General features: G+C 40.6%; 1 protein-coding gene across 1 annotated transcript; it reads left to right on the top strand.

Moving 5' to 3' along the window:
* The first annotated feature begins 13,298 nt into the window (after positions 1 to 13,298).
* On the top strand, positions 13,299 to 23,225 carry LOC115584353 (beta-catenin-like protein 1). The gene is made up of 6 exons (XM_030421711.1): positions 13,299 to 13,494; positions 14,476 to 14,715; positions 18,410 to 18,516; positions 18,783 to 18,922; positions 19,586 to 19,683; positions 23,097 to 23,225. The coding sequence occupies exons 1-6, from the start codon at positions 13,465 to 13,467 to the stop codon at positions 23,223 to 23,225; spliced, it is 744 nt and encodes a 247-aa protein (XP_030277571.1). The 5' UTR covers positions 13,299 to 13,464.
* The last annotated feature ends 919 nt before the right edge of the window (positions 23,226 to 24,144 follow it).

Raw genomic sequence — 24,144 nt, 5'->3', positions numbered from 1 at the left:
CGGTGAGGCAGACTTGTCAATTGCCAGTTTAACATTATACCTGCTAAACAGCATTATGGTTATTATGGTCTTAAAGTTTAGACAGTTTTAAACTAGCATAGCACTCTGAAGGGGCTATAGTCCAGGCAAAGTAGCGTTTTACGACAGACTAATTGTAATAGAATTTTTTGCAGCTTAGATCATTTCTATGAGGTGTCCAGAACAACATACTAAAAGTCCTAAGAAATCCTAATTAAGGAAATATGTTAAATTCTCATCAATCCGACATGTGTGATAATAAGGCCAGGCAAGAATACACCCCAATTGGACTGTTTTTTTCCTTTGCTCCTAACAAAATGAAACTTTACACAATGAAAGTACCCATGAAAAATAAAAGTTTTTGTATTACAAGTTTCTTTGAAAATGAATTTTAATATGCAAATGAGCTATACACTAATCAAATATGCCTTAATATGGCAATGCTGCTTTTAGATTGGCCTCTAACCTGAAAACTGCCTGGCTTGATAGTACCTGCCAGGGGTATAACCCCCACCAGTATAGTCTTCAGGGTCACAGAGGAACACAAGCCTCCCCACCACGACAAGGTAGCAACAACAGGGGAGGGATTTTTTGGTTTTTTTTTGGTGTTTTTTTTTTTTATATTTCTAAGTAATTATTGTCATAACTAACTTAAAATTGGTAGAATAAATCAGATGAGAAACTTTACTCTGTATAAATAAAAAATAGCAGGGGGCTGTCTGAGGCCCCTCTCACCCCTCACAATACATAATGGTTCAGTCCACCCTGCAGCTGCAGGAGCGGGAAAGATGCGCCTTCAAACAGCTTAGGAGCTGTCCACACCAGCCCGGTTAATTTTGCAACCATGAAGTTATGTTCCTGGTTTTACTGTTCTGTCCACATGCAACCGTGCTTTTGGAACACTGAAACCATGGTCGTTTGAAACCGGAGTCCAGGATGAGGTTTTCGGCCGATTCGGGTTTCAGTGGTTGCGTGTGGATATGACACCGCAAATATTTCCATTGCTTACGTCAGAGCTGAGCACGTGCCTCTGTAAATATTGCACGCTAGGCAATGTAAACACAGAGTAACGACAGTTAGAGGGTGGTTAGAGGTTAACTATCTTCGCTTGATACCTTGGCTAATATGGACGTGACAAAGTTGTTGTTTATTGTCTTGCTGTCAGCTGTGCTCGGCTGTCATGTCCAGCTGCTCAACCTGATGCAACAACGGCGGTGCCTGGATGAGCAACGAAGGAGACTGCTTCTCTTGCTAGCAAACAAACGATGCACCCTTGCGAGTCGCCATTGTTGTTTGTGTTTTGGTATTTGCCACGCTTCCCCTTTCCGGTTTTAAACTATTTTTAGTGGTTAAAACAGCCTTCCCGTTTTACCTTACATCCCCACCTATTGCTGTGGCATATGTATTACACGTATATTGCATCACTTGGTGGCGGATTTTACGGTTGCGTGTGTACAGAGTTATTCTCGGTTATTTTTATTACACCACTTGTGTGGACGTGGAATTTTATTTAACAAAACCTCGGTTGCAAAATAACCTGGTCTGGTGTGGACAGGACCTTAAGGAGCGGAGTGGCTGCTGCTCATCAACACGTCTTTACCCAAGGAAGCAAAATCAGGGAGCCTTAAACGAAGGGAAAGGGCAGAAAGGAAAGACAGCAAGGAGAGGAAAGACAACTCCTCACACATTTCTTTCAAAAGAAAGGTAAGCACAGTTCACAGCTAGCACAGTTTAAGAACAGTTAAAGCTAATAATAATGTCAGCAGCTGTAAAGATTGAAGGCAGTCAGACAGCATGAATTTAGTTTCTCAGTTTGAGCAGCAGCAGGTTCCTCATCCTCATCTCATCCCTCATTAAGTGCAGACTGAAAGTTATTATTACAAGTAATCATTTCACATTGAGGTCGCGGACCTCGCGGTAAAAACAGTTCAAATTTGGAGCGATATTTAGCTCCTTTCCCTGTAAGCTAGCATGACATGTTTGGTATCAGCGGATTCATTTAAATTTCAAGATTTCTATAATGCTATACAGTAATGTTAATGCCAGATGATCCACCATCATTTTCAGAGGGTTAAAACAGAGTTATAAAATGAAAATAGCCTATAATCCATATTTATTTCAGAATGATTTTCATGTATTAAAAACAGTTCTGAAATAAAAAGAGCATGTGGATGTGTGTATATATAATATAGTTCAAATTCAGCTATCACTACAATAGAATGTTTGGTCAGTAGTTTGGGACTCTCACCTTCCTGCTTTGCAGTAGCAACAGAGGAGAACATTTCTGGTGCATGCAAACTGTGTGACTCAATACAGCTTTCAATACAATCCGAGAAATGTTTATATTTTCTGGAAATCAGAAGATTAAAATCGCAACAACCGTATAGCCTCATACATGTATTTATTCACCCCAGATCCAGTGCCACCACCTGTGAGTCTACAGTTGTGGAGATAAATTAGACCTGCATGCAGGACTACAAGGGAGACAGTGAGCAGTAACCACGTAACTGTCATGTTGTTCTTGTCACAAATATGGGAATGATTGTCAAAAATATCATTAAAATGCATCGTTTTATATAAAACTGCATCATTTTTTTTTTGCCGGCCTATACAAGGGCCCAATTAGATTTCTTTCATGGGGCCCAAAATCCCTGGCGGCGCCCCGGAGTGTATAGCTCATTTGCATATTAAAATTCATTCAAGAAACTTGTAATACAAAAAATGTTACTTTTCATGTGTACTTTCATTGTATACATTTTTTATTTTGATAGGAGCAAAGGAAAAAAATAGCCCCATTGGGGTGTATTCTAGCCTGGCCTTATTCTCACACGTCGGATTGATGAGAATTTAACATATTTCCTCAACTAGGATTTCTTGGGACTTTTAGTATGTTGTTCTGGACACCTCCTAGAAATTATCTAAGCTGCAAAAAATTCTATTACAATTAGTTCTATTTTTGGCTCCAAAATGAGTTACTTTGCCTGGACTACTACACTTTGTTGGCAAAGTGGCAGTACATCATCCCTGTCAGATAGTTACTAACAAGTCACTTTTCATTTTACACCCCCAAATTTCAAAACCTATAGTGGTCTCGCAGCGTACAACACCTTCTATTCTTAGACCCTTGAGTTAGATCAGAAGGAAAATCGTGAAGGCTCAAACCTCCTTTTCAGTTTTGTCTTTATGAAGGCATCGTATCACTGTGTCAGTCCGCCGTTTGCAGTTGTCACTTGTTCACTCCCAAGCTCTTGAAGACGGATCAGTGGCTCTGTGACTTTAAATTAGGTTTCCTCTTACCATACACAGGGGTGAGCAGATTAATTAATTTAATTAATTTTCATGCCTGTAAGGAGCTGCTAATCCACCTTAAACACTTTTGTCAGTATCAGTTCCATTGGAGAGTTTTTCTATCATCCCACCAGTGTGTGTGTGTGTGTGTGTGTGTGTGTGTGTGTGTGTGTGTGTGAGTGTATTTGTGTGTGTAGGCCTCTCCTGTTAGCTACCACTGGTCTGCAACCCCCCCCCCCCCCCAAGGCACGGGCCACCACCGCAGCACACCCAGCCATCATATTCATAATGGAGATAAAATTAATTTGCTTTCCCTCCTCTCTCTATCTCTGCCTGCCACTCTCCACCTCCTCTATCTCTTGTTCTCCCGTGCTCCTTCTCTCCCCTCCTACACTGTTCCTACATGCATTTATCTCTGAAGTCGAGTGTGTGTCCTGCCTCTTGCCATCTTCTCTCCCTCTCTCCTGTTTTTTATTGTCTCACTACCATGCTACAGCGGGCCAGGCAGGAGCCTCCAGCACTATCTGTGTCAGGTTTCTGTACCCGACAATGGAGAGGAAAGCTATTAGACACTTACTGGCTGCCTTGAAAGTATTTATAGGAAGAAGGCTTGAGTTTATTCCTGTTATTCCTTATCAGGAGAGGGCCATGTTACCACAGATCCATTTATTCATTAGTTTTATTTTTTTGCAAAAAAGGGAATTTTTCCTTATGCAGCCCATGTAAATGAGTGCTTGATAATCAGCTGTGATTAACGTACACTGTAGGTCAGAGGAAGAGTAGAAAAAGAGTGGGAAAACACAGTATGAGTCTTGAGTTTTACAACCGTGAAAGGGATTACTAAATAGTCATTCAGGTACTTGTATAAGCCTGGGTCAACTTAAGTTTTACTGATGTTCCACAGCAAGAAGGTCACTGAAGAAGTTGGAACTTTTCTAAGCTGCAACATTGTTGATGTGCATCAGCTGAAAATATGATTTGACCAATAAAAATGACAGCTTGAAGCGCTTGTGCCCTTATCTGCCTTTACCACACTTGGCACACTCAGTGAATGTGTTCAAGTTTCACAGCAAACCAAATATTTATACATAACCAGGGTTCAAATGTTACAGGAAACTTAGAAATCCACAGACCACAGGTGTAGAAGTATAGAGCGAATTATAAATTGTACCGTGCCATCACATTTTATAAAAACATAGGACAAATAGACTAACTATTTGTGACACTGAAATTGGTCAGATTAGTCAACAGAATCATTAAAAAAATAAACATGTCACACTTAATCAAAAAGGGAACCAAACCGGAGACACTCAGTGCGTTTACATGACACTCAAGAAAACCGAATTACTGCGTTAGTCTGACTATGAACGGATTTTTAAGATGCATGTATACACCTTTGTCTGACTAAAATCGGACCGGATCAGATTTCTCATAGTCGAATTACACTACGTAGATTATTCGTTTGAAAGTCGCATTACTCCTGCATGTATACATTTCCAGCGGATCGGATCGGATTTTGCGTTCTGCGCAGGTGCGAGATTTTTCCCCGGGGCCGTGAGCCGGAAGTAGACGGGCGGCGGCGGCGGCGTCTTTCCTCCGAAATCACGGCAAGAAAGAGCGCCAGAGTGCACCTAGTTTGTGTAATTATCATGTACACCATATACGAAGTGTACAAAGATGTAGCTTTGTCTCGCTCTTCGTACGCCATCTTTCTTGAATGCCGAGGCAGCTGGTGACGTAAAGAGGTCAGCCGGAGGTGGCCCCGTTAACAATGGTTGAAATGGGTACAGCGCCACCTAGCATACCGGGGTATGACATGCTTTCGGCCAGTAATTCGATTTTCTCACTGGCATGTATACTCGGATAATTGCAGTTGTCAATGTAGCATAGTAGCATAGTCGAACCATGGCTGTAATCTGACTAAGCTGTGCATGTAAACGCACTGACTGATGCAGGAAGGTACAAAACAAAAGCAAGCTTTAATGTAATCAAAGCTGTAGTCACTGAAATCCAAATGGATGCCAAAAATGCTAAATCCAAAGCAAAAGGGAGGCAAAAAGGGCTAGCAACAAAACAAGAGTAATCCACAAACAAAACAACACAGAGGACAAACCAGCACTTCACAAGGACTCAAGCAGCAACACACAGCGGGAAGAATAGACAGGGAGAAGCAGGAAACACAGGGGCGAACCAACAAAGAGCGACAGGAGAACACTGACTTAAATATACAGAGGGTGATTAACTAATGACACACTCAGAGAAAGACTGGGAAAACAGACAAAGAGAGGAAGTGGCAAGTGAAACATGAGACATGAGGAAATATTACCAAAATAAAACAGGTACTGACAAATGAGAAAAGACCCAAACCATGACAAAACGTGAACGCTGAAGGTAATTCACACTATGCAGAAAGAAAGACTGACAAAATGCAAACATTGATTTACTTTCAAAATGGGAAATGGGTAGGTGAACTTATGCAACTGTTTATTTATTTATTTATTTATTTATTTATTTGTTTTATTTCTTACTGTGCCAGGGCTGAGGGTGGGGGTTGGCAAGGGGTTTTGATTTTGTTTGTTTGTTCTTTTTGTATGTTTTGTCAGTGTCATTAATTCTATAAAAGATTTCAATAAAAATATCTTAAAAAAAAAAAAAGGGAAATGGGGAATGTTCATCATAAAATTAATTATTTAAATGCTGAGTTTGTTAATTAATTATTATCAATCAATACAATTTATTTATTCATAAATGTACATTGAATGTGTTTATATGACCACAACTGGTACCACACAGCCTCCATACCTCAGAGATAAACATCAGCAAACTATGTTAAATCTTGTATTTTCAAGCTCGAAAACAAAAGATAACTGAATGCAAATCTAGGGAATAATGTTTTGACCTTACTCACACGTGCCACTGTTAAATAAGGAAGTAATTCATTTAGCAGTGGGTGAAGCAACTGCACCAACATCAATCCCATCGCAGAAACCGGTGTTAGTGCTGCAGTAAAACAGCAAACAAGCCTTGCCTGAACCCCCCTCCTCTGTTCAGGGAGGGTTTTCAATTATATTTAACAGCCTCTGTAATGTGTACATGTCGGTCATCAAAACATCTGGCTGCTAGATGTGTTTACACTGCAGAGTGTTGTCCTCTGATGTGCCTTTGTGAAGGGAATGTTTGGTTTCTCCAATGTACACATTTTGTAAACTCCCTACTGTATTGGAATGCATGCATAAAATTACTCCTGTTCTGTTTTAGTGTGAGGTCCATTAGATAAAAACAAAGCACTGTCTCTCTGTGATGTTGAAAAATACATGGAAGCAGTGTTTGGCTCAAATCCATCTCAAGTCCTCAGATACCATAGTACATATTCAATGCATATTCTTTTTGTGTACAATGCCAAGTGGTCCAGTTTTAATAACTAATTGGGATAACCTCAGGATAATCCCCAGAACAGATGTGCTACAGATTACCTAAAAATTGCTGTGGCCCCTAAAAGAACAGTCCTGTTTCCGTATGATTTGCATCCAGCACCTTCCAGTCTTGGTCTTGGTGGTGATTGGGCATGTATTCATCCAACTTTTGTGTGGAAGACTGAAGTTTGCATCCCATCACAGGCCTGCAGTTAATGTTGTGGTCATAGTGATGAATCATTGGACCCAAAATAAAAGTGCAGGTTTTTGTTTCCCGGCTTTTCTATACATCTCAGTTTGTTGCCAAGTCTGTTGTAGCTTGTTTGCTCCATGGTGAAACTAATGTTAGCTTCCACTGCTGAGACTGATCTTTCCCCATGTGCTGTAAACACACCTAAACCTGTGGCCTGTAAAAATACTGTCTTCCTTCCTACTTCCTCCTTCACAGACAGACCAGGGTTTATTTAAGGGCTTTCTTTTAAAAGTCCATTAGGTTGCATCAACCAACTGAATACCCCTCACCTAACCGTCACCGCGGTGAGCACTAAAAACACCAATAATGTAAAATGCCCTCTCTTGGGCCACTGTTTAGTATTTTCTGTTCTAGGCTACTGTAGACGCATGAGAGGGTGTGAAGAGCATGAAGAGGACCCCCATCCATCCATCCATCCATCCATCCTCTCAATTACCAATCCTGATCCATCCATCCATCCATCTATCTATCAATCCATCCATCCATCCATACGTCCATCCATTTATCCATCCATCCATACATTTCCATCCACCCATCCATATCCATCCACCCATCCATCCATCCATCTATCCATTCATCCATCTATCTATCAATCCATCCACCCATCCATCCATCCGCCCATACGTCCATCCATTTATCCATTCATCCATAAATTTCCATTCACCCATCCATATACATCCACCCATCCATCCACCCATCCATCCATCCATCCATCCTCCCAACTACCGATCGTGATCCATCCACCTGTCCATCCATCTATCCATCCAACCATCCATCCATCCATCCATCCTCCCAACTACCGATCCTGATCCATCCATCCATCCATCCACCCATCCATCCATCCATCCAATTTCTAAACACGCAGGAAAGAAAGAAAGAAGTTTGCCTGGGTCCAGTGCTTGAATTCACCCACTCCAGCATGAAATGAAACAGCAGATTCTCAGTCAAAAAAGCAATAGATGTAATGAATGCTGCAGGGGGGCTTGCACCGTTGTCAAGCTGTTTTCAAGCGTTGTCAAGCTGTGCTTGAGAACCAAGGAAGAGTAATAACAATAATGGCCACCGCTACAGACAATATGCTGCTATCAAGGCTGTCTGCTGTCTTCTCAATACTGCCACACATACCACACTCTGCTCCTTTCTTAAAACCAAAAACCAGTTTGCTGGCATGGCTACGTATCAGCGTTGACTTAAAATGATACTAGATTTGTACATATGCGTTGGTCTCTACGGATTGGTGAGAAAAAAGTGAATCCCCTCATCCACAGAAATCAGTCAGAGTGGAGGCAAAGTCAGATTAAAGATGGAAACAGAGTCTGATACAAACATGATTTATTCCAATGGAGAAAGGTCTCCATCACTGAAGTCAATACAAACCATGTTGGCGCAGAAGTCCATCCGTGTGCCATTTTTGATTTCAGATGGTCTTCCTTCTGTTGTAATATATCCTGATTTTTGCCACTTCAGACTTTTTCCAAATTAAATAGTTGCCTCATGATGGGAATGATACTGAGGTTAGAGAAAAACTTTTGCTTGTCCACCCATAGAAAACTATTTTACCTAAGGACACGATCAGCTGGTTCTGTCTCAAACTGTTGTGGAAATCGAGAAAAGTACTTCATCTTGATTTTTGCGTTGGTGGGGGAGGTGGCTTTGAAGGACTCTGCTGGTGTGATGCATAACTCAAATCATATCTAAGCGGAGAGAAAATCATTTGATTGCAACACTTGACTTAGTGAGGGAAAATGACGAGGGCAATCGGTCCTCATCATCACTCTCTCTCTCTCTCTCTTTTAATAATAGCATTGGCACTCTGAATTTCGAGCACACTTATGTTGGCCTGCGCAGCGTGATACAATCACACTGACCTCATGTGATTTAATGCAATCAGCCCTCACAGCTTGTGTGAAATTGTATTGTTCTGTTTCAAAGGAAATGGGGTATGATTCTGTGGAAATGATCCTACAGCGACACCCCAGAATAATTCTGCTGGGAAATGATGAGGCGATGTCATTAAGCAGACAGTTGTGTATGAAAAGCTTTTGGCTCCTTCGGGGATTGTGGAATGTGTTAATCATTGTGTAGAACAAAAAGGATTTGCAATAATGGAGGCTTGAAGGCAGCTGCAGCAGGGGAGGGAACTCAGAGTTGGTTGATTTCTAGGTTGCTGGTTTACTGAGTTTGACATAATAATCTGAAAATATGCAACATTTTGTTGGTCTGTGACCCCTCACATTATTGATGTCTGTCTGTCTGACATTTGGAATCATTGGGAAATTGTTTGAAATTTAGGGAAATTGACTAATTCATTCTCTTGCAGAGAGTTAGAGAGGAAGCCAGCAGTTGCTAAACTTAGCTTGGCTTAGTTTAATTTAGCATAGAGACTGGAAACAGGAGCAAAAAGCTTCCCTGGCTCTGTGTAATGGTCACAAAATCCACTGCAAAATGATGGCATTTAGCAGGTGCTGCAATTACTGGTAATTCAATAAAAAGAAAGCTGAAACATTGTTACATGATAATAGTAATAATAGTTTTACATATTCATTAGAATATTTTGCAATTTCATGGTTGTGCTTTCAGTCTGCAATTTACCCATATGATAATATATCAAAAAATGTTAATTTATTGTAGGCTATATTGAACACTTTGGATCTTCATAAGGTATTCAGGTAGTCTTGGACTGGTTTTTGAAACATTATGAAGACATAGGGTGGCTGTGGCTCAGGGGTAGAGCCAGCGTCTTGTTAACAGAAGGTTGCTGGTTCGGTTGCCCTGCGCTGCATGTCAAATTGTCCTTGGGCAAGAAACCAAACCCCAAACTGCTCCTGATGTGCTGGTCGGCACCTTGCATGGTATGAATTACTGTAAGTTGCTTTAGATAAAAGTGTCTACTAAATGTAAATAAGGTGCTGTGATTAGCACATGCTAGCACACAGCACATAGCGCATATCTGTGAGAGGAAGAATGGGGAGGTAAGAGGTGTCATCCCTCTGTTTTCCAGTACTTTTTGTTAAGTTTGGAGATATCTATTAATGCACTGATTTAATAATGATATACAATGAAAGCTAATAAAATGACTTGTTATAAAATCCATAACACAAAACTCACTGTGAGTGTAACCAGTCGAGTCAGAATCAGACAGAGTACACCAATTTGAAAAGGTGTGTTTTCAGACAGGATTTGAAGGTCGAGAGAGAGTCAATATTTGGAAACGACTTGTGGGACCAAGTTCCAAAGGTGGCGGGCCGGATGGCTGAAGGCGGTAGACCTCCTGGTAGTAGACAGAGGGTGCGGTGAGTTGCATGGCAGAAGATGATCTAAGAGTGCAGGAGGGTGTGGAGACACGAAGAAGTTCAGAAAGATTTTCTGTCATTCTGTCGAAGAGATTCTGCTGCTGACAGTGGGCTGGGACACCATTCATGCTATTACAAGTCACTGTGACATTAAAATTATTTTGAAACTTTTACAGCATGCATAACAGTGCAACGGTCTACTGTATGTGTCGGCTTTATTTGCATCTAACAAAGTGATTGCACTTCTGTGTGATAGTTTATCACACATTTAACCAAATGACTGATTTAAAGAAAAGATGTATGAAAGATTTCCTGCATGGATTATTACTTGATGTTTCACCACAGTCGTTGTCTGTTACTATCCAGGCTCGTCCACATCACGCAAACATGTGGCTCATTGTCGGTGTTTTCATGCAGCGTACAGCTGCCGGTCCGTCTGTCAGCAACACTACCATTTAATCACGAGCCTGGTCATACACAAAAAGCTCTAGCTGTGATTAATACATCATCATCTGATAACTCAATATTAAGAATCATTTTTGACATCAACACATAACTTGTGAAATATTGCTCTGACCCGATCTAATCTACCTATATATGTGTACACCCAGCAGTTACATATTATGTATGAGAATCATAAAATAAAGGTTAAAAGAGGGTAAACACATTATTTCCAACCCATATTCAGTTGTCAACCTTTCAAAGAAAGAGCTCTCTGTAGTTTTCCCAATCATGCTTTGTATTCATCTGAAGCTCCCTCCTTGTCTCTAGCCTTGGGATTTCCATATAAATTTCTCTTTTCAACCCTGCTTCCGTTTATTCTCTTTCCCCTCTTTCTCTCTTTCCTTTGATCAAGTGCTTTTTCCCTTGTGTTTCCCGGGATGTCAAGCTTGACTGCTTGGCAGTGGCCTTCCTTTTAAATGTTGTTTCTATTGCTCTACTGTCACAGATCGCTGACCAGAGACTGAAGTGGCAATAGAGGCTCTTACACCATGCACCACTCATACATTTCCCAATGACGCTCATTGAAAAGGTGATTTTCTGCCTGTCTGGAACAATAAGCCAGCTTGGACATAAAGCTCTCCTGAAATGAAAACAGCTAAATTGAGCCCTTACGACCAGGATTTCATGTGCGAGGTCTGTTGAGGAAACAGTCATGACTCATGTCTAGTTTTACTGGCATCATTAAGGGGGTTTATTTCAGGATTGGCAAATAAGCTGAAAGGATTCTGTTGCAGGAAAAACATGAAAAACATATTTTTGTCAGCTTGTATTAATCTGGGCATGCTGTGGGACATTTGAATTTGAAGTGCAGACATTAACAAATTATGAAAATAGATGACTAGTACTGCATATGAATGCAGGTAGGTTTAAAAAGCTAAATTGTTTTCAGATCATACCTGATGGGTTCTGAGACTGTACTTTGGCCAATGTGTTCTATAGCTGTCCACACTGTTTACCTGCATGCACCGAAAGCCAACCCAAATGTGATTGGTCAATACAACTACAAAAGGGCTATAAACCAAAACCAGAAAGCTTCTGATGACATGACTTGTCCTTTGCCTACAAAAATAATCAAGGCATTGACCCAGTGGCTATCTTCGTACATATTATGCATAAAGAAGTATGTAAAAGTCTATTCTACTTCTTACCTTTTAATTGTATGGTTTATTTTTTACTATTATTATTGTCTATTGTTATGTTGAACTGTCCTTTGGCTGGTGTGACACACAAATCTTCCCATTTGAGGGACTAATAAAGGAATTCGGATTCGGATTCTGATAAAAAAACATTATAGCTTCACAAAAGTGTCATTTATTATCACATTCATTATGCATTCCAAAATTATTTCCATTGTGTACACATATTTATGTATATGTTTTTAAATAACTGTGACAAATAAAGTGCTTTGAACCTTGAACATCTGTAATAACATTATGTAGCACATTTATTCATTTTGCAAGTCTTTAATTTAAGACAATTTATGTGCGGATTTATAAACATATTACAAACAGTATGATTCCCCTCAGCCATATGAGGACCCCTTTGTCCCTTTAAATGTGATTAAGTACAATAATGGGTGCCTCTAAATTTGAGAAAATGTAATGCCTTGCTTTCAAGGGTGCCCTTCCAGTGGAGAAAATGTGATTCAGCACCATACAGGCTGCCATCCATGTTAGAGAATTAGTTTGCCTTTGAATTAATTCTTGAATGGTTAAGCAGCCTTCCCTATGTGCATTTATCACAGAGATGCAGTAACGTAAAACAATTCTAATACTCACCAGGGTTTGAAACTGTCTCGGCAAGGTGCTCTTTTTTTTCTGCCCCTGTCTCTCAGACAACCTTATCCACCGCTGTGAAAATTTGTATTCAGCTTTCCCCACCAGAAAGCCTGATTTAGCTCCTAGATTTGTATTTGCTCATGAATATTTCAGAATTTTTAGGCTAAATCATATGTAGACTGCAATCTTGATTCACACACCTGTGTGCATGTAAGCTTTAAACAAAATAGGTATATTTAAATAATTGCAGACACGTCTTTCCTTCCTGCTGCTGTCAGACTTTACAACGAGCACTGCTCCCAGTAGACCTCACTGTGCAATACAAACTCTATACATAACTCATTTCTCATTTTGGTTTACACTATCTGGACACTTTTTCAATACCCATATGTATTATTTGAATAACAATACACTGCCACACTGTTTATAATGACATGTTCATATTGTACAATATTATGTATCTTTTTATATACAAGTCTATTATATGTATTACCTTTTCATAGTTTTGTTCATTTTTTTTTTTTTTTTACTATTATTAATGTTTTTTGTAATATTACTGTCCTTTGGCTGCTGTTTCAAATAAATGTCCCCGTTTGCAGGACAAATAAAACCTTTCTGATTCTGATTCTGATGTAGGAGGGGACGTTATTTGCCTTATTGTTTTTTCTCAGCTTGACAGAAATAGGTTATTGGTTGTAAAATTCAGTAGTTGCAATCATATCCTGGATGGCATGTAAAGTTTACGACAGCATCTTCCCCTACGACTGTTACGACAGTCAACACAAGCGGTTTACGGCAAGCATGTATATGTGCATAGCTTGTTGTTAGCCAGATAAATACCTGTTGAAGTGTACGTATCTATACATTTCCCAAGCGTGAGCAAAACATTTTTACGTGTAGGTTTTTAACCGGGAGAAATGGATGTTGGAGAGCTCCTCAACTATCAGGTATCAGATATTTTTTTCTGCCGGTCAATTTTAGGGAACTCTAACTCTCATTCATTGGATTGCATGCAATACCTTTGCTAGCAGTTACTGGTGAACGTTAGCATAGCTTATTTCTGTCTCGTTAATACCTTTGGCAGTCTTTTTGCGTTCATCAGTTATCCGCCATTGAATTTAATTGAAATACCTTCGGGTAGCGCAGCAAGACAGGACGAGACCGACAAAACGCAGTCTTTGTTTATGACGTTAGCAGTTAGCGTTCTAGCTATACAGGTTGCTAGCTATGTGTCTGCAATGAATGTAGAGGCAAACTACGACACTAAGTTACTCTTAAACTCGGCTAGTTAAAAACAGACGCATTTAGACAAACATATGCATTGTACACGAACTCGGGTGACCTGGTTTTATCACAGGAAACGTAATTGCACTGGCTGTCTATCTTGTAACTTAAGCCAGTGGCCAATGGAAATTCTTGGAATTTATTCAATTTTGTTCATTATAATCGACTTAGACATGTCATAACGTATGACAAAAAGCATTTTACTAATCGTTCGGAAATTCGGACGATTAGTTCGGCACAGGAGTGGCCCCAAATAAGACTTCACATCGTTACAATCTCAACGTATTAACGTCACCTTAATTCTGTCTGCCTGTTGCAGCTAGTTGTAAAAGTTGTGTTTTGTCAACAGCTGCAGCTGGTTGGAACATGTACTCATGTTAAAACAAAGCTCTTGATTATTTCAGTGAGCTTCTCTGGTAGAGTTAGACATGTCCTGTCTACCCTGGTACAAGGAAAAACATATTGCACATATAAACCTTATGTAGGACATCACAATGCATTTTATTCCTTAGTCTCTAATGACTTCTTATGCATGAAATGTAAGACAGAATACTTTTAGACTTTGAGGGTATTTCCTATATTTCTAAACAGACAAAAAATCCTGTGTGTGTGATTACATTTAACCATCTCCTTTCATCTCGCAGCCCGATAGAGGAGCAAAGCGTCCTAGGGATGACGATGGAGCAGCAGCGGGAGGAGAGGATGACTCCAGGGGAGGGAAGCAGCAGAAGGGGCTGAGTGCCAGGGAGCTGGCCAAGTACCGGGAAGCAGCAGCAGGAATGGGAATTGAAATTGGAGGTGAACTGAGGGAGAGTGAGGAGTTTACAGGAGACAAGAAGAAGATTCTGGAGAAACTAATGGACCAGGATGAAGAGGAACCTGAGGTTGGTGAAATGTTTCTTGTAATTATTACAAAACTGTAACATTTGTGTGTCTTCTTTCTCAGATATGATCATATCTACAGCCTTTATTCCAACATGTCTTACTCTTTTATTTGTAGTTGTAAACATTATATTTCACCATTAAAGCGCAGCACAATTTTTCAAAGGAAGTACTTGTTACTCAGTCACAAAAACTGTTTACCACCCTTAAGTCTCAGCAGGACATAATCTGTCTCTGATAAAGATCAGTTACACTATTATAATAGGCTTTTAAAATCTTTTCAGGTGTTGTTGCTATTGTTTCACTGTTGATTTCGTCCATGCGACTTGTCCACACTGACATTGGAATGGGATGGCTTGGAGGTTAAATTGTCCTCACCCAACATGCAGACCTGCAGTTCCTCTTTAGTAGAATAATTGTAGTTGTTGAGTAGGGATGGCATCTCAATTGCAGATGTAAATCAGCTCTAAGCTAACTCTGGTACAATGCATCAAATGGCAACATTTACATTTAATATTGAACATGGTCCCTCTACAAATAAGGATGAATTAAACATAAAATTGTCTGTGGAGGTTTGAGGGTTGTCCAAATGAAAAGTTCATAGCTCAGTCAAAATGCAGGATGTTTTTACAAAATTGCAGTCAAGGCTCTGTTATGCCGTCAATCTGCATGTTCCCTTGCTTTGCTCCCCTGATACGTTGTACTCTGGGTGCTGTAAGCCTCTGTGTAGGTGGTTGAAACGAGAAACTTAAAGTCCGTGTAAACCAAAATCAGCCATTTCTTCTTAAACACATTAAACGGGTCATAAATGTGTTTACTTAAAACATGTAAAAGCCATTCGGCCATGTAGAATTTAATTTGGAGCTGGCTCACAAACAGTTTTTTCAACATTTCTGTGTTCAGGATTAATGGGCGGGTCCAGAAATCATGCAAATCATGGCCGCGTTACGTAACGCGGCCATTTGATTTGCATAAACCCCGCCCTGCTGCGGAAGTGTATAAATACGTTCGCGCATCGGCTTCAGCGGTTCTCCCACTCACTCTCCAGTTTCGGATTGCATTGCTTACAATAGTTTGCAGCTAGCTAACCAGCCAACCAGTCAGCTAACCAGCCATGTCTCCTCCACATCACTCTGCATCTTTCCTGGATGCCACAGTGTGCAGGGTGACTGCGCTGTTAGCTTATTTAAGTTTCCTTCGGATGAAACGTAAGGAAACGGGGAGTCCATTGACGCTGGTCAACTCCGTCCCGGCTTGCATCCTCTCCCTCCGCCAACGAGGAGATGTGACCGCTGCTGCCCGCCGCTGACACTCTCCGTCCTGCTGACGGCGGGTCCCACCGGCATGATGTGGCCGCCGCGCCGCAGCCGGCCCTCCGTCCCGCTGACGGCGGGTCCCATCGGCATGATGTGGCCGCGCCGCAGCCGGCCCTCCGTCCCGCTAACGGCGGGTCCCAACGGCATGATGTGGCCGCGCCGCAGCCGACCCTCTCCATCCTGCTGACGGCGGGTCCCACCGGCGGTATGTGGAGGTAGTATCAGGGCCGCATTATTGGTGAGCCGTCCCAGTGTGAACGGATAATCCGGAGGCGCCGGAGCGAGGGCGTGTCGGTCTGACAGTCTAAACTGCACAGGTCACTTCACTCAACTAAATACAGAGAAATGTCCCACAAAGCAACGTTACATGACCGAACAAAAGTAACGTAGTAACTATAACTGTCTTTAGCAACTTATATGAGGAAAACAAATCCCACAGCTGTATGTGGAGAAGCGTCTGTCCTCTCCTGTCCGTCCCCTTCCCTGTCCTCCTGACTCTTCCTCACATTTCTGCTCACAAAACAGCGTCTGTCACGCTTGTCACAAGAGTGTTTAACTCACCGAGTGTTTGACGAAAATAAATCACCGCGACCGCCAGCCCTCCTGACCGAGACTTAAGGAAACTGTCCCCCAGAAAACAGCCTCCGTCCCCAAGAGTGACAGAGTCAGACAGCGTCCTGTTTTACTGATGGTGATTATGTATAATTACGTAATTTAGCGCGAAAAACTTCACTCCGTCACTCTCCAGGATGTTTAGTGGGTCAGGATCTCAATCAATACACTGGTTCCAGCGCCTCTAACTGACACGCCCCCAGCGTTTCACAGCAGAAAGAAGTGCTTGTCTTTCCATGATTTAGAGACCTAATTTTACATACTTAACAATTTTTTTAATCTTTCAAATTTGGCTCAGTGGTCAATGATACATGTTTCTTTGGTGTGACAAACTCATAACACAATTTTTTTGCCGCTTTACACGGACTTTAACTCAGCCTGGCTCACATTTCGATATGCAATGAAACCTCACCATAGGGTAGAATAATGTCTGACCTTTCCTCACAGATTTTTCAAATACTTTCTGGTCTGGTCTTGTGTGTGTGTGTGTGAACTTACTTTGCATATACTGTATATTTAAATCTTTAGTATTTTGAAGAAGTGTTTGTGTCCGTCATTGAACAACGTGTGTGTGTGTGTGTGTGTATGTGTGTGTGTGTGTGTGTGTGTGTGTGTGTGTGTTTTGTGCGCGCATGCACGTCCACCTTTGTTTTTACAAGAAATACAAGACAATTTAAAAGTGATCAATATTTCATTCCATGTCCATTTAATACAGATCACATATACAATTTTGAATTAAGCCAAAGACTCATTTGTTTACGCCCCAAGGTAATATCCAGGATTGTTTGTTTAGGATGTGAGCCAGTTAAACTTGGTCTGTGCTCACACGAGACATTGTGGATCAGGCCCGCAAGATGCTGCGTGAACACAGAGGTGTTCATGCTCAATCCCCTTTCTGTTGCAGTATTCTCAGAAATGCCAGAGGGGGGTGGACAAACAAAACTTTTTGAGGAATTAAGAAGTCAATGAGTTGCTGGAAGAATGCCATAGAGCAAACACTGCTGCACACGCTGCTATACAGCTTCTCAATGCTGATGAGAATTTTGAATTAAATGTGGTTGTATGTCTACTAATTGACATACTTTATTACCTTTTTTCAACCTCCTATAAAGATGGAAGTAAAGTATGATACAACCTAGATAAGATACTCTGTGTCACTGCCCTTGTAAAGGAGATCATTGGTCTCAGTGGGACTAACCTTATTAAATAAAGACTAATAAGATAAAAACTAGCACATTGATAAGGCTGTGAATGTAGAAAGGCACATTTATGAAAGTTTCCACAGGGAAAGCTTATGAGTGATTATTTCCTGAAAAAAGCAAACAAACACAAAGAACAAGTTATCAGAACCAAGTGCTTCCATATTATGTAGTGCCTCAGAAAACTGTACCTCTGTTATCCTGTTCTTATTACCCAACGCTGCAGCAATTATTTGAAGTATTCACTGTGTCAAGAGCTTCTCAGAGCAAAGTGCTGTACTGCTCCATAATGTCAGACAATTGAAATTTCCCGACCTGTCATTATCTGTCCAACAATTTCCAGGCTTTTAAACCATCAGGAGGTCAAACACATTCCTTTTCCACTGACCTACACTCACAGTCTACCCGATTGTGCCTTCTCTCCTCGCTCACAAAATTAGAGCAGCCCTGATGTGTCTTAATTGTTATTGCAGCAGTTTCCTCAATTGAAGACTTTTCTTTCTTTCTCTCCATCTTCCTCCTTTACCCCTTTCCCTCCCTTCTCATTTCACTGTGTACTGATCAAACAGGCAGAACCAGTGGATGAGAGCTCCGTGAAGAAAATGATCCTGACCTTTGAGAAAAGATCGTACAAAAATCAAGAACTGAGGATTAAGTTTCCCGACAACCCAGAGAAGTAAGCTCTCTTTGTCACATATTCTAATAAGTGATGGAGTATGTGAATTAAACCACATTTAATGTGGATTTAGCACAACTTATTACAGTGGTTCTTCACATTGTACTGTGCCTCATTATTACCAAATTGAACTTTATTGAAAAGAAAGCCGTCTAGCTCTTGAGTTCATGACAGGGTTTCTATATAACCACTGACTGTATTTCCTCTTGTGCACTTAAACATTAAAGCTAACTTGCTAACCAACATTTCTTGCTCCTTTAAACCAGGTTCATGGAGTCTGAGCTGGATCTGAACGACATCATCCAGGAAATGCACGTGATCGCCACAATGCCAGACCTCTACCACCTGCTGGTGGAGCTCAATGCCGTCCACTCACTGCTCGGCCTCCTCAGCCACGAGAACACTGATATCCTTTCACTTCTAGATGATTTCAGGCTGTCTGATCAAATTGATCCATTCATCATGTTTATAAAATGGAATGTCACCTTGGATTTGTTGCCTGTGCAGCCAAGGCTTGATATATATATTATTCCCATATGCAATAGAATTCCCAAAAATTGTTAAACACACCAGGGAAACAGTTTAAAAGAACATTGGTAATATTCAAATAAATGCATACAGCCTTTAAAAAAAACACGATCAAACTATTACCTTTACAAATAGATACTTAACTAACTATATATACTATATAGAACAAAACTCCATAATAATTGAATGCACTTCTCTGTGAACGTGTTGAACAGACTAAATGTGAGAATGAGGACACGGTCTTGAGATGCTCCAACAACTCATTAAAGATGAATCACCAACTTTAAACACAAAAATCTGTCACTTTACAGTCTGTTTATACAGAGTTATATAAAGCCTTTGGTGGCTCCAGAGGTCGCTGCTGATAGTAGTCTGATGAATCGGCTATAGTGATCACTTGAGTCAGAAAATGAAAAAAGACAAAAAAAAAAAAAACCCTGGGTGTGTTGTGTTACCAGTTACCAAGTGAGTCATTGGAGTGTAAAAAAAAAATCAGTTTTCTCTTTTAACACAAACTCGTATTGTCCTTAGCCTGATCCACATGTTGCCATAGCAGTGGTAGATCTGTTACAGGAGCTGACAGATATCGACACGCTCCACGAGAGCGAGGAGGGTGCCGAGGTGCTCATAGATGCTCTGGTGAGTTCAGGACTTCCATCAGTTTGTGATTATGTTGATGAAGCAGCACTTTGTGGGGCTAATACTGAAACAGGCCGAGGGGATTGATTGATTAATGGTATCAATGTGTCAAAGCAAGGTTTCACTTTGTTCTTACTGACTGAAACACATGCAGATATTAAGAGTTATTGTTTGGACTACAGTTTGTTGTCTGTCCACATTTGATTTGTCACTTGATATTGATACTATACAATCCTTTATTTCTGCCCGTAGAAAAGGTCATGAAATGTAAAGTGATGTTTTTGATGGGACAAAAAATATAAAATCATACAAATTGTTTTTTACGGGGTCTGTTATCAAACATTTCTGTAAACTAAACAAACAATGGAATTTAAGTGGGGCAAAAAAGTGCAACTTCTTTGTGCTTTCTGTCATGGTTAATATATTAATTTGACTAGCTATATGCCAGTGTTAGTTGTCATGGCAATTAAATACATTAAAGGTTTAATTAAGTGCCATGAACTTTTTTGACGGGGGAAAAAAAAATTCATAGTGTTATGTCAACCATATAAATATAGCATCTTCTCTCACACCCCGTGTGTTTTCTAAAGCTTTTCTTCGTCACCCTCCAGCTGTGTCTGTTGGCATCAGCTCTCTATTTAACATCGCCTCTTTGCGTCTCCGCCCCGCTCTCTTTTTTTTTCGTCACTGGGCTTGTCATGTTGTCTATGAAACAGGGAGGATTTTTTTTTTAGACCCATTATGTGTGCTGACATTTAGAGTGACACAGACAAAGGTCAAACTACAATAATGTGCTGATGGACCTATAATGGAGGAAAGAATTGTGTGCCCCAGCCGTCACTGTGACACTTTATCAAAGAATCTGTTGGCATGAATGTGCTTTATGCCCGGTTAGATCCCAGTGGCAGTCATCGGGGATGTTGGTTGTTGTTTCTCACTGCAATGAATGAGCTGTTTTGTCAGATGTCTCGGTCTGACTACATTTTTGACCACGTAAGAGAGTTGTTCAGTAAAAGAGACATTATGGTGATCAATGAAATTATTATTTTGTGACACATAATTTACCCATGACCAATGGTGGGCTTTTTTTTCAGGCTGGGCAGAGTGTTTTCAGAAGGAGAAAATGTCAGCCCTGTAGAGAAGCACTCATAACCTGGTCTGTCCAACACAGGAAAGCATGCATAGTGTAACACTGTCGAGGTAGTTGGCTTCAAACCACAGCACACTTCTGTTTATTATGGTAAGAAAATAACAGCTTTGTCCATGACCTACATGTGTTTGAGGATGCAACAAACCTGCTTATCAGAAGCTCGATAGGAAATCTGACATTGTCACACCAATCTAATTGCAGGTAATGTGATTTCCAAAGCAGTGTGACTAGTAATGTTGCTGATTTGCTGTTGGTTATAATAATGTATTGGTATACCATTAATTGGTAGGATTATGTCTTAAAGAGGGTATATGATGCTTTTTAGGTTTTTGCTTTTCCTTTATTGTGTTACGTAGCATTTGTGTGCAAGTAAAATGTCTGCAAAGTGAAAAAGCCCAAATCCACACCTCTCTCCCACACAAAACACTGCTGCTGCACTGCCTGAAACGCCTGGTCCAGCCTTTAATTCCATAAGTCATGTTCATCACTATGTAAAAGGCGTCAGAGGAGAGATGTATCACTCTGTAGCTTAAGCGGACCATTCAGGATAAATTACGAAAAGAGATGCTGAAGCAGCACACTATATGAGGAAAATACTGTGTTTTTTGACAATTAAAGTATGTAAACCCATTCTACTAGGACCCCAAATGAAAGCGTGATCCTGAAAATAAGCTGAAGTTGTTTCTCTGGGTTTTTTTTAAGCCCTTCCTAAAGTTGTTCTTTAAGTTGGCTAGCTGGCTGGTTGGTATCTGACAGAACGGACATTCTGACAAATGTCAAAGGCTTTGTTCAATCTGCAGGCAAATCTCAAATAATTTCAAACTGTCCACACTGTTATTTGCAAATGATCAGGTGGGATATGACGTTGTTTTGTGTAGGGTTGCTAGCGGGCAGAAGACACTTAGAAATCCAATTTGAGTGGCCTTAGCATCCAAACTGAGATGCATCCATACAGACCTGATTGGAATCATATTTCAAAACAGCCCCAAATGTAACTTGGATCCACTTCGCACATATCACCTTTTTTTTTGCTGTCCAGACTTTCTAAGTTGAATCTGCATATAATCTCGATTTGCCAAAAGAACCAACAGATTTTGACTGGCAGTCTGGATAAGGCCAAATACCCCTGACAGAAACAGATGTGACAGCAGTTTGGACAATAGATCAGGTGGTTTTGAAACATCCTCAGGATAACTGCTTAGTATAAATGCAGTCCATTTACTGTGCAATGGAGTGCCCATAAACTACACTCTTCTTTTCAGCTTCTTCCAAGGGAAACCGTTTTGGGGCAGCAAGGGTTGGTTGACTCCATTTGTCTCTCCTCTTTGCTGTAATGCTTCCAGCTCCTCTGTCCTTGTTGCCAGAAGGCCAGGTGGCATCCTTGATAAGATGAATCAGAATGATCCACACCGCTCTCTGGTGGCTCATAAATCTCTGTCAACTGCCTGTCTTCTTTCATCTGTAATTGTACTTTTATCCAGCCAGGCGGCACCCCGCAAGCTCTGTTTGGCTATGAGTCTCCGATCTTGACTTGACTGATAACACTTGGACATGTTCAGAGACACTGGGACAGGAACCGAGTTTCTTCTGCCGAGACTCAGGCTTAAAAGCGAACGTTCACATTGTCATGCCTGTCTTTACATTCATCTCTCTCTGTGAGATGATTTTGTCAGTTCTCTTCTGAAACATGGGGTCATTCCTATGTTCCAAGGGTCCTATGCTCAATATAGCACTTAATGGGAACCTGAAAAAGATGTTCCACAGCTCTGTATTTGCTTGATAAGACATGGGCTATTATGGGAAGTTGTCAAAGGGGTTTTCAGTTCTCATGCACTGCTATAAGGGTAAGGGTTAGGGTTGTGTTTATATAGCCATTTTGAAGACATGTTCTATTAAAAAACAAGCAAACTGACATAATGTTTAAACTTGAAACAGGTCAAATTTGTTTAGGGAATATTGGTGAATATAATACACTTGAAACATTGAATGCTGGGAACATAGCACGCCAAGAAAGTTGTGACAATTAAAAAGTGTACTGTTCCGTTCAAATGATGAGTAATACAACCAATTTTAGCTGCCTGCTGACCAGTAGACTAAAAGAAATATATTTTTAGCAAATTAAAAGTTTGAGGAAATCTCTGAAAAGGTTTTATAGCACCTATGTAGAGGATTAAAATATTTAATACCCGACAGACTTGGATTTACCTCTTGTAGAAAAATGTGTCAGCACTCTGTCTTAAACTTCATCTGCCTGTGTCTGTAGTTGGAGGGTCAGGTGGTGGCCTTGCTGGTGCAGAATATGGAGCGGCTGGATGAACAGGTGAAGGAGGAGGCTGATGGCATCTATAACACACTGGGTAAGGAGATGAACACTGATGCCTTAACCACTTAATGAACGCCCCCATTTTAAGGTTCTTTTTCCAAAACGACATACCGAAATTAAAAGCATGACAGCTCCCACATAGTTTGAGACTCAGGGATGTGCTTGGTACCATTGGAAAGGTAACACCCTCAAGTTACTGGGATTCAAAGGCTTATAACTTGAGAACCCCTTTACCTAGAAACATAATCTTAGTCTCAAATGAAAGCCAAGACCCTGGGGTTTCTTGCTTGTCTGACACGACGTTGTAGCTGTGGAAAAAGGGATAACTCCGAAGGTATATAGGCATTCTTGCTTCTTGCGGTAGAGGGCTCTTTCTAATGTTGTGTCATGGTGAGTTTAGAAGGCTATTACATGGTCTGGAAATAACTTTTTTGGGCTTAAAATAATCACGACAGTCTCAGCTTTCCAACAGTGAGTATATACTGTTAAGATCTGATGCTTAAAAGTATTAGCAAAAAAAACTATTCATTTTTACGAAGGGTGTTAGTTTAGTGAAGGGTGTTCCTATGTTGGAACGGTGTTCCTTAAGTGGTTAACTGTGACACTCAGGCACAGTTTATCTAACCACAGACTGCTAGACTGAGACTCAGTAAAGGTATTATGGGCTGTATGCAGTATATTTCAGCTAGTGGACCTACATAAGTTTCCCTACAGAGATAGAGTCACCTTCCAATATATGCAAAATAAAACTTATTCAAACAGTTGCAAACTTGTCATACTGTACTAAACATTAATCACAATTCTGAAGGGAATCACAGAACAGTTAAACCAACCCATCATACTAAGTCCATGTAATGAAAGTGGACTAATGTTGTCTATGTCTGACTGTCGGAGCCTCATATAGATGTATGAGATTGTGTGAAATGAACCTTCAAGCAAGTGTAGATGAAGTATGATTTAATGATTGAACTTTCAACCTCTTTTGTAA

The sequence above is a fragment of the Sparus aurata genome, chromosome 7 (genome assembly GCF_900880675.1).
Source record: "Sparus aurata chromosome 7, fSpaAur1.1, whole genome shotgun sequence".
Taxonomy (NCBI): domain Eukaryota; kingdom Metazoa; phylum Chordata; class Actinopteri; order Spariformes; family Sparidae; genus Sparus; species Sparus aurata.
Note: the sequence above shows the minus strand (reverse complement) of the source record. Positions and strands in the feature narration are given on the sequence as shown.